The 15,851-nt window shown below is 38.5% G+C and overlaps 1 protein-coding gene across 1 annotated transcript; it reads left to right on the top strand.

Moving 5' to 3' along the window:
• Window positions 1-311: 311 nt before the first annotated feature.
• On the top strand, window positions 312-12,184 carry IMPA1 (inositol monophosphatase 1). Its single transcript, XM_075494864.1, has 9 exons — window positions 312-435; window positions 2,172-2,253; window positions 3,438-3,571; window positions 5,589-5,693; window positions 7,017-7,062; window positions 7,202-7,310; window positions 8,068-8,176; window positions 9,672-9,823; window positions 10,260-12,184. Exons 2-9 carry the CDS (start codon window positions 2,191-2,193, stop codon window positions 10,376-10,378), a joined length of 837 nt encoding a protein of 278 aa, XP_075350979.1. The 5' UTR covers window positions 312-435; window positions 2,172-2,190; the 3' UTR covers window positions 10,379-12,184.
• Window positions 12,185-15,851: the final 3,667 nt, after the last annotated feature.

The raw sequence follows: 15,851 nt of genomic DNA, 5'->3' as shown, positions 1-15,851 counted from the left end.
GGGGACTGCTACACATAAATTCATGTTCTTTTTCACAGGCCTTCACGATTTCTTCCACACGTTGAATAACGCAGTCTCCTTTTCAACAGTGGCGCATTCAGCTGCTAAAAGCCCAGATAAACGCCAATCGCGTGCTACATGGGAGAGCATTTACGGTATCTTCATCCTGCCACGTCCAATTATTAAAAAGAAGTCGACATCAAAGGCTAATTTCAACATCTTACCTGTAATTTTAAGGGCGCAGGCAGCCTCCCACCACCCTCACCTCTCCCGCCCCGGCGAGCGGCCACGCCCCTTCCCTCCCTACACACACCGCGCAGGCGCAGCGGCAGCCACAGAACACCGGGAGGAGGAGGCGGGGTTAACGGCTTCGCCCCTGGAGCCTGCGCACTGGCGCGGCTGCGCGCCTCAGGGAGAACGGAGGCAGCGGTGGAGGTGAAAGCAGCGGAGGGCGGCAGCGGTGAGCCTCTTCTTCCTTCCTCAGCCGCCATTTCGGGATGCCGTGAGGGGAATACGCTGTTGCCCCGGGGGCTGTGTGGCCCTGCCATCGCTCGGGCCGGGCTGTGCCGAGCAGGGCGGGAGGTGCTCTCACGCTGGCCGGGCAATGTGGGCCGCCCTTCAACCCTTCCAGCCCGGGATCCAAACCTCTACTCTATTTGGGGATCCAAACCCCTACTCCGTTTCGGGATTCAAACCTCTACTGTGAATGCACGCCCTGAGTTTGTGGGACAAACTCGTCACGGGCCGTCCAGAGGGGACAAAACTAAGCTGGGGAAAAAAATACACTTCTTCCAGTCCGTGTAGGTGCTGGTATTTAACTAGAATACGTTGTTCTGGAGTTACTGTTTTAGTGAGATTTTAAATGTAAGTGATTTTTTTCCTCTGCTACATGAGGCTGTGCCGTTGTAGTGGATGTCAGTGTAAGACTTTGCTAGTACTACCAATCTTTTACGGATAACAGGGTAACTTTATCTAGTGCTATTGTACCCAGTTCTGTGTCCTGACAAGTTATCTCTGTGTTTATATAACAGAACCTATACTTTAAAGGCTATGATAAGTAAAGAACATTATCAACATAGTTGAAGCGTCATGCCCTTTGCATTTTACCTAGCTTTTCTAGCCATCTCTACCTGTTTAGGACCAAGGCTGAAAGAGGCAAGGACCATTAGATCAGGATGATTGGACTGGGGACTTATGGATCATGTTAATTGCACAGGTTTTTTTATACTGTTTCAGTGCTGGTTTTTAAATGATCATTTATCTAATCTTTGTGAATCTGCAAGTGTTACAAAACTGTTACCCAGGTCATTACTTAAAGACTGGATCACTTAAGCAGGAAATACCCAGAAGGCTTCTGAAAGGGCTAGGGCTCAAAAATCAAACAGGCTTCCAAAATTCAGAATACCATTGCGTCATTGAATGAATTTGTGGTCTGTTGGGGGTGTACCAGAAATAACGGATGATATGCTGATTTGTATTTCACATTGGAAGATAACGTATCTTGTATTGCTTCATAATACTTGAGAATATAGAAGATGTTTTTAAATTACTGTGGGATCTTGTAACTTCCTCATGTAGAATCAAAACCATTTCATATTTGTGTTTGGAATAAACCCCTAGAACAAAGCATGGAGGAATAAAATACAGAAAGGATAGATTTTGGGTTAAGAGTCTAATCTTCTAATTTAAGATAGTCAAAGTCATTTAAAACCATACTTAAAAATAGTCTAAGCTGCATGTCAGCAGTCTTCTGCAATAAATTACAGTGAAGATTCTAGTATTTTTAAGCAAAAAGGCCCTCAGCTGTACACTGTATTTGAGAATGTGCTTGTGTGTAACCACACTATTGCTTTTCAGAGCCGTTATGTACATAGAGGTCAGTGTCTAAATGTAGCATCTTGTATATGCATGTATCTTTCAAGTCTGAGGCTCTGTACTTGTTAATGTTTTTATGTTATGCCTTTTGGATAATCACAAATGTGGGGAAAAATCTGGTAACTTAGACTAAGCTTTTAATACTTTTTAAGTTATTTTTTTCAGATTAAAGGATAGGACGAACTTCCATATTCCAGCAAGGAGAAAACAGTGCAGTCCAGAACAGGGAGTAGAAAGTTAGAATTTGTAAAAAAAATAGCCATAATAATTTTTGTGTTCATCTATCCTTTTGGTAGGCTGTATATCTAAGAAAAGATGGCAGATCCTTGGCAAGAATGTATGGATTATGCAGTTGCTTTAGCAAGGAAAGCTGGGGAGGTAAGTATAAACTATTTATAAATAATAACATTATTTATTGAGTCTAGTATGTATATAGCTTTTGAAGGAGTTTGGTGTTGGGTATTCTTCTGAGGAGTATTTTGTCAAAAACATAAATTAGCAGAATCGTTCAGTGATGTTCAAGTTCAAGATTGGAGTGTCTTTCATGTTTACAGCTTGGTTAATTTAAGAAAACAACTTTGCATTTTTCTTTGGACCAGAGTCTGATTAAAGACTAAGGAGTATCTTTTGTTCCTTAAATTTGATTTAAAAAAAAAATAATTCTGAATTGTGGTAAACAAAGAGCATCTGGTTTTCCCCTTAAACTGCACCTGTCTACCTTATTATTTTACCACCTGAAAGCTGTTGACAGTCTTGCAAACACCTCAGTCAACTTTATACAGTGGCTTGTTGTTGGCACAAGATACCACATCATGTTCTCGTTATGAAGACTGCTTTACTTCTATAAATAAGAAGCATCCCTTGCAGCGATGGTACTTTGCCCATTTGTGACCTAAGATGACTTAGAACAAGAAAAAGTTTGCACATCTTGGCAGAGCCTCAGCGTAAGAGTGGTTACCAAATGTTCAGTTCTTGGTAGTTCTGCTTGGTACATTTGAATGCTATTGCAGCCAGACAAGATGGCACATGTACTAATTCTGTCCCCTGGAGCTGTAGAATCCGCAGAACATTGTCCCTGCAACAACCTCATTAAAGTCTTCCCTCAGAAAATCTTTCTAAGTTATAGTAAAATAATTTTGTGGGCTGTGAGGCATGCATTCTTGCTTAAGCTGATCCTGATATTTTTAAGATCATAAATGCAGGGTCTGGCTAAAAGTAGCTGACTTAAGCTCAGTCTTAAGTGTTTCGTTCAACTCTGGTATTTAAATTTATAAATCTAAAACTTGTCATAACAAAATAGAGCTCAGTTTCATGTACCAGTGGATCTTCTTGTGGTACTTAGATTTAAGGTCACGTAAAAGTTTGTGCTGAGTAGGGACTGGAGATAGAGGCAAGGGTAAGCTCCAGTTCCTGCAGTTAAATGCAGGTTTTGTCGCTGCTTGTGTTTGTGTTTTGTATGTGCAGTATAGAAATTACAGTAAAAATGATGCTTAAATTTTTTTGAAAACTAATATTTTCCATACTGTTATGGAGAAAGCTTTTTTTATTTCTTTTGTTAACAGATAATTCGTGGAGCACTCAAAGAAGAAATATCTGTTATGACTAAAAGTTCACCAGTAGATTTAGTGACAGAAACTGATCAAAAAGTAGAAAACTTCATTATTTCTTCGATAAAAGAAAAGTATCCTTCTCACAGGTATGGTTTCTTATTAATACACTTTTGATAGAAGAAGGGGAGAGGTGACTGGAAGAAGAAAATGGAAAGTTTATGGTTTTTGCTTGGTAAAATTTCATTACCATTGGCATGCTGGAAAGTTACAGAATTCTTTCCTACCCTCAGTATATTAAGTGTTTTAGGGTAGTAGTGGGTTGAAGTTTTGCCCAAATGCTTCTAAATTAGTTGCTAGGTAATTTTGTCATTAGCTTAGAGGGCTGTAGTAAAAAAAACCTGATATCCCCAGGGTCTACCGACATGAGTTTAGCCTTGCTCAAGACTTACACTGAAAGTCACTTCCAGTTGAGCCAGCCGTAACTAACTTCTTAGTTGTTTGTGTTGGAGAATCAAAGGTGGCCTCAAGATGCCTGGAACCCAAAATTTCTTGTCTGCTGTTGGCTATTGAAACTAGCATGCCTTTGCTGTCTATGCTGGATGGGTCCCATGGTACTGAGTGTGCCTTTGGCAAATCTTACGCTGTTTAAGAACGTCAAACAACCTTAAAAGAAGGCAAGATCTTCTGATTATGCATATCTGAAAGTCTGTCATACAAAATACTGATTTTTATTTTTTTATTATTATTGCTCTTCCCTTTTTTTTCCCCTCCTACTGCCCCTCCTCCCTCCCAAAAGAAATTTATTCTTGAAGGGTGAATTGTATGTATTTTACTTACTTTTACTTACATGGGACTTTCTTTCCCATTTTGACATAATGGCTCAAGTTTAATACAGTTTCTTTAAAGTGAGTTTGCTAATTTTTCTTGCATTTTCTTGGAGATTTTCTTATTGTAGCTGTATATGTGAAACGTAATAAATATGCATATAGAATTGGAACAACTGAGGTGACGCAAAATGTCAGTAACCTAGCCAAGTTAGCGTAAGCATACAGACTTGTGGAATGACCTTGAAATAACATTTTCTGTGACATTGATAGAACATTTTAGAATATTTTAGCTTCTTTTTATATTAGGTAATTGATATCACATTAGACATACTGGTGTTGAATTTCTCTTTCTAATGAATTACTCATCCACCTAAATAACTATTCAGTCTCTCTCTTTGTGAAGATCTGCCTGTTTTTGAAACATGCTGTTTCTTTCTGAGGAATCATCTTCACTTCCATAGTTAATCATAAAACTCCTAATCAATATTAAAGGGACCTTAATTGTTTACTCTCAGCAGTTCTCATTTTACATGTTTGTGGAGGAAAGCATGTGTTTGATGCATACTTTTCACAGGTTGAGTAATATGTGATAAATTTAACATGTAAAAGCCATAGAAGAGAATTCCACCCACTTGCACTCATCCCAATAATTTTGTAGTTCAAATACTTTCATAAGCAGCAAAAATTGTGAAATTTTGGTTCCTGTGGTGCTGTGCCTTGTGTATCCCTTGGGTTTAGTATTATGGTTGAGCCATAGAGAAGACTTTTCCATCTTCTTCAGGAGAAGCTCTGGTTTGGATTTCATCCCTTTACCATGTTACCATTTTTGTAATGTTTGTGAAACTAAACAGTTTTGAGACTAACAACTTTCTGTCATATTTGAGTTGAAATCAGACTACAAATTTAACAGTTAATGCCGTGGTCTAACCAGATGCATATGACCACAAAGGCTTTCTTCAGTTAAAACACAGGCTAAAAAGTAGCATTTTATAGCACAAATAAACTGAAAGGTGTAAATAGCTACAAGTATTCTGACTAAAATTTGACGATGGAAAAAATGATGAAAACTTCAATGTTAAAACATAAAGTTAATTACATAAAGTTATTTTCCCCACATATTGTGCTTGTCTCTGACATTATAAATATCGATGCAAGCTTGGTCAGATGTGGTCAGTGCTTTCCAGATAAATTGTGTATTTCTCAACTTTTTCGATATGATCACTGATGGTACAAAACCCTACATCTCACTTTAAGAATTTTAATTTCAAGTACAGTGTTGCAATTCAAACCTTTTAAACAATTTATTTGTATCTTTTAAATGTGTTTGCTACTCTAGCTTCATTGGAGAAGAATCTGTTGCAGCTGGAGAGGGTAGCATTTTGACAGATAACCCCACATGGATTATAGACCCTATTGACGGAACTACCAACTTCGTACACAGGTCCACCTTTCATTTTTTTTATGTTAGCAACTTCAACTGATTACCTTTTTTCTTCCTCCAGTTCCACAAAAGTAAGGTTTTTTCACTTTTAAATTGCTTTGAAAGAGATACCATGAACTTGTTAATAGTTACAAATTGCTATTTGTATTTATTGAGAGCCATTGGGCAGTTTTTGTAATCATTTTAGTATTTCTGTAAGTATTCTAATAGTCTCACTCTGTAACCAACAGCAGTTGTTCCATGAGAGGCCCATACTATATAGCAGGGGTCAGCAGCCTTTGGCATGGGTGCCGAAGATAGGTGGGCAGATTTTAACAGTAAAGCAACAGGACTCAGAATTCGGAGCTGCAGCATCTTCAGAGAGGTGCTAACAGCTCCAAGTGCTGATTTCTAAGAAATTTCAAATTGAGATCTAGGAGCTGCTACCATGAAAGAAAGCAGAATATCACCAGTAATTGTATAGTGGTATTTTGCACCAGGATGAGGAGGGGACTTTCAGTGTAATGCTGACTGCCTATTCCTTCTGTCTTTGAAACATGATAGATTTTGGCCCTCATGAGCTTTTCTGAGCGTACTTAATTCCAGTTTTGAAACGACTTCCGCTGTGTGCACCACGGCTTTAAACAGCTGCTGAATCCTGCTAATTAACACGTTCAAAAAGCTACAAGAGAAGAACCCATTCTGCTGGACTTACAGACTTAAAAGTCTGTATTTTTTGCAGATAGTAATTAAAGCGAATGTTTTGGAACTGCAAATTTTGAAGAGTAAAAAACAGTAATTTAAAAAAAAAAATTAATTGGTTGATCATTAAAAACTTAGACTGAGATGCAGCCCACCATGTCCTATATACTCCCACTGCCTTCACTCTTCCCCCTGCATTCTTCCTTCCCACTTCAATATCTGTTGTTCTCATTGCTTTGGCGGAGAAAGTGGAGGTGGGGGGGAGAGGTGACTTGCTTCTTTTGATGAGACCATTTTGGCCAGCTTGTTCCTTCTGACAAAGGTTAGTAGCATAGAGGCTTGCTTGTATTCTTTGGTGATAAAATGACAGTTCCTAAACTAGTAACAGCTGTTACAGGGATGGCAGTCCCTAAGCTGTAATAGGCTTAGTTTCAGTGGGTGGAAAAGTTTGTATTTTAAATGGTAATCCATGTTGTTGGGTCTATTTTCACAGTAAATTGTGCAAGTTCCAGAAAACTACTATTTCCTATATAGTCCAGGTTTCTTTTTGAAATATACATTACATTTAACTGAACATTGTTTTGTGGTAATGAAAGAAGCATAGTATCTCACTATAAATTAGTGAAATGTTTTGTTTTGTAGGTTTCCATTTGTGGCAGTTTCAATTGGCTTTGTTGTAAACAAAAAGGTATACTTTTTATTACTTAATATCTAATCAATCAAAACCAAATTAATTCCTTGTTGCTAGTTATAACTAAGATCTGTATTTTCACAGTAAATAGGAAGAAAGGGAAAAAACCTCAAGGTATCTTTACTTTTTGTTGCAGATAGAGTTTGGAATTGTGTATAGTTGTATAGAAGACAAGATGTATACTGCCAGAAAAGGAAAAGGTGCATTTTGCAATGGTCAAAAACTTCAAGTATCAGGCCAAGAAGGTAAGCTGAACTGAGTAGCTTATTTCTAGTAATTACATTTATTTTGCAAATGAGGCATCAACAGTTTCGGACCGGGATATATTCCTTTTTCTCAGCTCATAGTTTTGTTTTGCAAAGACAGGCTTTTTTTGGCCATGGGTTGTTCAGTTTTGAGAAACAGCTTTTATGTTCTCTTTGATGCATATAACATGCTTGTGATCTTTGCAAAATTAGGACTCAGCAACTGAAGATTTTATTCCCTGTGTGTCTGTGTGTTGTGTTTTTTTGTTTATTTGTTTTTAATTCCCTGTATGTCTGTAATCCATCTGTGATTGTTCTTTAGAGTCTGTTGCAAATCTACCGAACAATTCAACTCCTTCCAGGTGTGAACTAGTGATTTAAATCACTATCACTCTTGTGTACTTACTACCCTATGTAAAGTAAAATCCACACTTAAAGTGGGACCTTTAAAGATACAAGGATCTAATTTTTATAGCAATATATTCTAATTTTTATAGCAATAGAATTATATTTACTAATAACATCGATTAATGTATATGCACAATTGAACAAGATCATGCTTTGTTTGCTGTATTTTATTTTTTCCTGCCATTTTCCATGTAAGAACAGATTTTCATACATTCAATATATATAGTATTTATATTAAAATACCTTACCTTTATTCAGTCTTGTAAGAAAGCAATGAAGTAAACTCTGCTAATTACCGTTATTATATAAGTTGTAGTGTTGGAAAAGTGAGGTTTTGTTTCTTTTCCAGACATTACAAAATCCCTTTTAGTAACAGAATTGGGATCAAATCGTGATCCAGAGACTATAAAAATAATTCTTTCTAACATGGAAAGACTTCTCAGTATTCCTATTCACGGGTAAGATACTTGCTATTTTTTATATTTACTGATAGTGTTATTATTGCAAATATGTAAATATGATCATTTTTAGGAAGGATTGGTTGCATTACATTTGACACCTTAAATATGAAATACGATTTCTGCAGAGACTTTCGAAGTGTGTTTAACTTTTTCAAGCTGGGACATATAAGAGAACCCTAACAATCAGGATTGAGAAGCGAAGCATGTTTGGTTTTGTAGGAATAAAAAGTATTGTATTTACTAGTTAAAAAAATTAAATACAACTTTGTGCTGGGTTTTTTTTTTCCACAAACACACAAGGAGTAAAACTGGATAAACAGAAGCTATATTACATTTCTTTGTTTCCTTTCCCTGTCGTAATAAAAATAGTTGTTGTTTTGTTATATATATCAGAAGACAAAAGTAGATCTCCCTTTCCTCTTTCAACACTGTACAATTTTTGTTAATTTGTCCTAGTAGTTGAAATTGTCCATAAACTGCTCTTATTTTGGTTACATTCCCTGCTTCCTCTCTTCTGGATAAGCCAAAGCCTACATTTCCGCAAACCATTTTACATCTAAAGGTGGTTTCAGTAGACAGTTTTTTGTTACTCAACCCTACTCATGTTTCTGATCTAAAAGGGGTTGTAGTTTTATGCTGAGATTCTCAGGATTCTTGTTTTGACGCTTAACATGTAGATTTTTTTTTCTACTTTCAAAATGTCTTCTGATGTCATTAAAGAATATATGCTAAATTGTAAGTAGGGAATACCTTTTAGGTGTGTAGTCAGTTCAACTTTGCCGTTTTATTTGTAAACAATAAATTGAGATTGGAGTTGATTTAGGTTGCTTCGTGCGGTAACTTAGCTGCTCTCAGTTACGATTTAATGTACATTTTACTGATAATTGAAATAACTGCAATTATTTGTACAAGCCTCACTTACTTACAAAGTGCATCAACGTTTCCAGAAGAAACTGGAATTTGTAACACAAAGGTTCTGATGAAGTTATCCAGACCAAATTTATGCTGTGTAACTTTTTTTTTTTTGTGATTACTGCTGTTAGGGTTTTTTGCACATCAGAGGTGCTTACTGGGCATCACCAGAGAAACTTGAAGTAACTATTTTTTCAACGCTGAGAACAGTGTACACACTACTTGAATTCTTGTATTCAAAAAGCAAAGTAGAATATCTATTATTGTTTCATGGGTAGATATCTTCCATAATATGTTTTAGGTTGAGTTAAGATGTGTTTTCACTCTAAAACAAAATTGTTTAACAGAATTCATAAATGTAACTTCTGGAAACTTGCTCTATTTGGAGAGCTCTTCAAGCTACTTAAGCAAAACTTCCATTCCCAATTTTTTGTTTGTTTCACTGCAGCATTCCATCACATTTTCTCTAGCTCAGTTCACTTCGCGTATGATGCTTCTGTGTTCTTTGTGCAGTGTACACAGACATTGTGACTTTCGTACAAACTGTTCTCAATTAAAAAAACAACTTTGTCTCCTTTAGGATTAGAGCCGTTGGTACAGCAGCTGTGAACATGTGCCTTGTGGCAACGGGTGGAGCTGATGCCTATTATGAAATGGGGATTCACTGCTGGGATATGGCAGGGGCTGGAATCATTATTACTGAAGCAGGTGGAGTATTGCTAGATGTATCAGGTAAATACATGGGCATGCATGATACTCTTTTGTCCTTTTTAAATAGCTAATTGGGAGCAAAACGTAGCTGAAATGAGAAGGCAAAGAGGTTTTTCAGTCCGCTTTCCAAGTTACCGCTACTGAACAGAGTTCCCATCCAGTTAATAGACAAAGAGTGTGTCAGTTGTATGTTCTTCAGCTACAAGACAACCTTTACTCCCTTGGCTGGCTGAGCACCTGGAAGAGTGAAAAAAGACAGTAAACGTACACTGAAGAGAATTTAAATGTAGCTCATATTGAGATTCCTGTCATGTTAAATACATTTTTATCCAGGGGCAAAACTTGGTCCTAAATAGTAATGTATCATTTACACTTGATTTTTTCAATGTTCATTTTCTTACCAACTTTTAATTTTCTCCAGATATAAGCTAGTTACTTTGCTTGCTTTGATTTCTAGGTGGACCATTTGATTTGATGTCTCGAAGAATAATTGCAGCAAGTAGTCAAGCTATAGCAGAGAGAATAGCCAAAGCACTTCAAATAATTCCTCTGAAAAGGGATGATGCAACTAACTGAATACCACAGCTACACCTTAAATGTAATTATATAGTGTTGTCTCATACTCCCATGTGGTGGTTGTTCTACACCTTGAACATGATAAAAAGGTAGATAAATAGATGGTAGTCTTTCAGTACTGGTGTGACTGCTAAGTAGTGTTTTGAGATTGGACCAACATTCTAAGTAAGCTTTTACTGTTAAGTATTTTATTTAACATCACGATTACATAAAGATCTATAAAAAGAAGCAAATATATACAGCTAATATTTTCAGGTTTTGTACTACACTGGAAGGCATAGCAAGAGACTCTTTGATGTATAGATAAATAAAAATCTCTAGTTCCGTAAGTGACAAAACAGAATTCACTGTCTTAACACCACATCATCACATCTGATCCTGAACCCAAAAAGATGAAGGCATTACTGTTTATCCAGTCTTTCTCTGTCTCGTCTGTTGTTTTCTTCAGTGTCATCAGTGTATGCATTTCCTTACCTTGTTACTCTTTTTGTAGAGGTAGGTCACACATTTCCAAACTTTCATAGTTGCTTGTAGTTTTGGCTCTAATTTAAAGTCTTTATTACTTAGCTGTCATTGGTTTTGTAGTCATTGTTCTGCCTTTCTTACTATAGATAAACAGTCTCTTCTTTAGCCTCTTATGTGTCCAGTACGCTTGCAAATTCATTACAGTTGCAAAAATAATAGTTATTGTGCCAGAAAATATGTGCATCTCCCAGAAATAAGTTCTGAGCACACCTTCTATCACCAAATGGACTTAGTCTAAAGTAAGATGAAGTGTGATTTGCATTTGACCATTGGAATCAGCCAATACTAGGTCCTCTATCTTATTCTTGGCAGTTAAAATTCCTGTTAATTTTCATTGGGTTTCTTCATGAATGAGTGTGTTTCAAAGTCTAAGGAATCATTAAAATCCAAGCGGGTTTTCAGTAACTCAGCTGGCAAAAAAATAAGCCTATAGTCCACATTTTTTACATCATTTTCTGTAAGTTATGAAAGCAGTGACCAACCAGGATCAGGTTTCCCTTGCGTTATAGAGCGTACAGGCACAAAAGAAGACACATATCTAAACCTAAAGGGTTTATCAACCTAAGAAATACTAGTAATTTCATTCTTGGTGTCAGTTGTTCTAAACTTTGAAAACTATACTGGTTCTTTGAATTTTTGTATTTAAGATTGTTAAAAGTATCAGTGTACTGTTCAAATAATTAATGCACTTTAAAAAAAATATTTACCTTAGATCAGTTTTTAGACTTGATTTTTTCTGTGTCTAAAGTTTCCTAAAGAAAGTTGTATCATTGGTGGTCCAGACAAGACACAGCAATGTTTTGGAAAACCTGACTTTTTGTACTGCTGTCCCACTATTTTTATTTTGGAAAATGGCATTCTCAGTCTTGAAGTTTCAACAGATCTCTTATTATAAATTTCAGTCTTTTATGTCAGTTGATTTTTGCAGATTTTGCAGAAATATTTAATTTAAAGTTGTATCTAATGGCAGATGATTAACATCAATGCGATCAGCCTGCTATTTAAAGGTCTTGTCAAAAAGACAGACTTGCATTAATTTGCTTTTTAAATTCCCATTGACAAGAATAGAAACTTTTTGAGCATTTCCCTGTAACTTTATTGTGTAAATGATGTGGGATCATCATTATGTCTTGAGAAGTATGTCTATTGTACCATTTCTGTGGCTTTTGTATAACAAATTCTGCATAACTTTTTTAAACTGATTTATTTGTGAAATGGAGACATGTCTAAGAAATATTTGAGATGGGAGAACACATTCAAAATAAATATGCTTTAGCAGCAGCTGCTTCAGATGTGCTTCCTTTCTTAACATTCATCAGAGTACAATGCTGGGTCCCAACAAGCTGGATTTGTGGGCTCCAAACTTTCTCTGAGTCGAACGCTTTCTCTTCTTTGCCTCTGATGTACATAGGTCATAAACTGTTGTGCCTTTAGAGAAGTGGGATTATGTATACACCTGCAGTAGGTTTTTAGAGTGAATATTCCAACACCTTCCAATAAGATCATGGTGCATTAATCATCTCCAACCTCAGAGCTCAAACTTTACGGATTATGTTGCCTGTGATTTGTTTTGGAAGCCTATCATCTGGTTGACGCATGTGGCTTTCTCAGTGTTAGCTTTCCTAATAATGCTCTTCGAGGAAAAATTTACATGAATTTCCCATCTTGACCCTCTCACTCTATTTGCATTGGAGACCAGCCTAATTTTTTTGACTCTATAAATGGAAGCTTTTTTCCTCCCCCCCCCCAGTTTTCTGCTTTCTTTTTAATTTCAGTCTCCCTTTCAGGGGGGATCAGAAATCTGTGTTGTTTGCTACTTTGCTAAGCATTATCTTCTCACAACTCTTCATCTAATAATGTGGCCACTTCTTTCATCATGTGAAAGGACACTGAAATGTAATTATTAAGTTTAAAGACATTTTCTTTTTGGTTCTGTGCTAGCCTGCAATTTTGCAAATTGTTGTAGTAAGTGTTTTTTGTAGTAAAACAGAGAAGTCATGATTGCTGTGTAATCGAAATGTTTTTCATAGAATGCTTCGGATTGGAAGGTCCCTTCCAATGTCATCTAGTCCAACCCCCCTGCAATGAGCAGGGACATCTTCAACTAGATCAGGTTGCTCAGAGCCCTGTCCAACCTGACCTTGAATGTTTCCAGGGATGGGGCCTCCACTGCCTTTCTGGGCAACCTGTTCTAGTGCCTCACCACCCTCACTGTAAAAAATTTCTTTCTTAAATCCAGTCTAAATCTGCCCTCACTTAGTCTAAAACCATTGCTCCTTGTCCTGTCACAACAGGCCTTGCTAACAAGTCTGTCCCCATCTTTCCTATAGGCCCCCTTTAAGTACTGGAAGGCTGCTATAAGGTCTCCCTGCAGCCTTCTCGTCTCCAAGCTGAACAACCCCAACTCTCTCAGCCTGTCTTCATAGGAGAGGTGCTCCAGCCCTCTGATCATTTTCGTGGCCTTCCTCTGGACCTGCTCCAACAGCTCCATGTCCTTCTTGTGCTGAGGGCTCCAGAGCTGGATGCAGTACTCCAGGTGGGGTCTCACCAGAGCAGGGTAGAGGGGCAGAATCACCTCCCTCGACCTGCTGGCCACGCTTCTTTTGATGCAGCCCAGGGTATGGTTGGCCTTCTGGGCTGCGAGCACACATTGTCGGCTCATGTCCAGCTTTTCGTCCACCAGTACCCCCAAGTCCTTTTCCGCAGGGCTGCTCTCGATCACATCATCCCCCAGCCTGTATTGAAACCGAGGATTGCCCCGACCCAGGTGCAGGACCCTGCACTTGGCCTTGTTGAACCTCATGAAGTTCACACAGGCCCACTTCTCCAGCTTGTCCAGGTCCCTCTGGATGACATCCCATCCTTCTGGCATGTCAGCTGCCCCACTCAGCTTGGTGTCATCTGCAAACTTGTTGAGGGTGCACTTGATCTCGCTGTCAATGTCATTGATGAAAATATTGAACAGCACTGGTCCCAGTACGGACCCCTGAGGGACACCACTTGTCACCGACCTCCATCTGGACATTGAGCCGTTGACCACTACCCTTTGGATGTGACCATCCAGCCAATTCCTCATCCACTGAACAGTCCACCCATCAAATCCATGTCTCTCCAATTTAGAGAGAAGGATGTTGTGGGGGACTGTGTCAAAGGCTTTACAGAAGTCCAGATAGATGACATCCATTGCTTTTCCCTTGTCCACTGATGTGGTAACTCCCTCGTAGAAAGCCACTAGGTTGGTCAGGCAGGACTTGCCCTTGGTGAAGCCATGCTGGCTGTCTCGAATCACCTCCCTGTCCTCCATGTGCTCTAGCATAGCTTCTAGGAGGATCTGTTCCATGATCTTCCCAGGCACAGAGGTGAGGCTGACAGGTTGGTAGTTCCCAGGGTCCTCCTTTCTACCCTTTTTAAAGATGGGTGTAATGTTTCCCTTTTTCCAGTCACCAAGGACTTCACCTGACTGCCCTGACTTTTCAAATATCATGGAGAGTGGCTTGGCAGCTACAGCAGCCAATTCCCTCAGGACTCTGGGATGCATCTTCTCATGTCCCATAGACTTATGTATGTTCAGGTTCCTCAGGTGGTCACGAACCTGATCTTCCCTTACAGTGGGAGGGGCTTTACCCCCCTGATCCCCAACATGTTGTCCATTGACTCGGGAGGGGTGAGGAGAGCGGTTGCCAGAGAAGACTGAAGAGAGATTTTTTTTGAGAGATTATATATGAGAGGTAGTCCCTGAATGTTCAAAACAATAAAATACCTGGTTTTGTTGGTTTGAAAGATGGAGTGGCAGAGATAATCATCTTAACTTTATCTTAAATTATAAAAAAAAATCTATGTATTTACAAGATAGCCTTTGCTGGGCAATGAGACAATTGGAAAGGAAAACCAGTTACCACAGACTGAACAGATAGACTGTCAAATTAGGATCATGAATATTCCTCATGAAGACATCAACGGTCCAGTATACAGGAAGCTTTCTTATATAGGTTTTCAGTGAACAACTCGGGACTTCAGCTGGCATATTGTACTATGGTTTGAATCTCAACTCTGAGTGAAGAACACTCGAAACTTCTAAATGCAAGAAGGAGGAGATCAGGCGGACTGATCTCTGCCTAGAGCAAGTGAAAGTTTCCAAGAAATGCTACTGGAAATTAACAGGCCATACGGGCAAATTTAACCACTCCCTTCACCTTTACTTGGAGAATTTGACTGAATGGTCAACATCATCGCTGTAGTTGCTACAGAGTCTACTGCTGTTCTTAACAAAGGTCTTCAGAGCAGGGGTACTGATTTTTAGCCCAAGACTAAAATAATCAGTACTACAAAATAGGTAATACTGATATTTAGCACAGATATGTATGAAAAAGTGGCAATAGCCTTAGTCTACCATCCTGGCTGTCATCCCTGTTCACTAGCCCTTTCCATTTATTGATGTGCTGGTGGTTTGTGATTGTTTTCTATGACAACCTGAAGCTTTGCTCCTTCTTCAAAGCAGGGTGTTGCAGTAGATTCAATCCTTCAGAGCTTTTCCCAGCATGAAATATTGCCAAAGACAAAGTCATAAAAGACTTCAGGCTCTCGTCCAGCCCTGTTAAGCAACCCTGCAGAAAACATCTCCCCTGCCTGCCCCCCAATGAAATATGGACTATTCCTTACAATATCTTTGACCCAAAGCTAGGTTTTGATTCTGCATAGTCTAATGCCTAGGTGTGAACTAGACATTCTGACTAGATACAAAACATCAACCTGTGACCCCAGTATGAAGCAATTTAAATAAGGGAGATCTCTTTCTTTTCCTGAGCTTCTTCCCATCCTCTCAAAGCCAGCTGCTAATTCAGCTCTATTCATTACCTGTGTGTGTGAGTGAAATAATTGCTTCACAAGTCTGATCCTGTTGCTAAAGTGCTGACAGGCAACTTTCCAACGGCACATTGTTTTTGGATCT

The sequence above is a fragment of the Mycteria americana genome, chromosome 2 (genome assembly GCF_035582795.1).
Source record: "Mycteria americana isolate JAX WOST 10 ecotype Jacksonville Zoo and Gardens chromosome 2, USCA_MyAme_1.0, whole genome shotgun sequence".
Classification (NCBI taxonomy): domain Eukaryota; kingdom Metazoa; phylum Chordata; class Aves; order Ciconiiformes; family Ciconiidae; genus Mycteria; species Mycteria americana.
This window is presented reverse-complemented; position numbering and strand designations above follow the sequence as displayed.

Coding starts and splice junctions, on each gene's coding strand:
- IMPA1 (XM_075494864.1), top strand. CDS start 2,191: ATGGCAGATCCTTGGCAAGAATGTATGGATTATGCAGTTGCTTTAGCA. Junction 5,694..7,016: donor ACTACCAACTTCGTACACAG/GTCCACCTTTCA, acceptor TTTGTTTTGTAG/GTTTCCATTTGTGGCAGTTT. Junction 7,311..8,067: donor TCAAGTATCAGGCCAAGAAG/GTAAGCTGAACT, acceptor TTTCTTTTCCAG/ACATTACAAAATCCCTTTTA.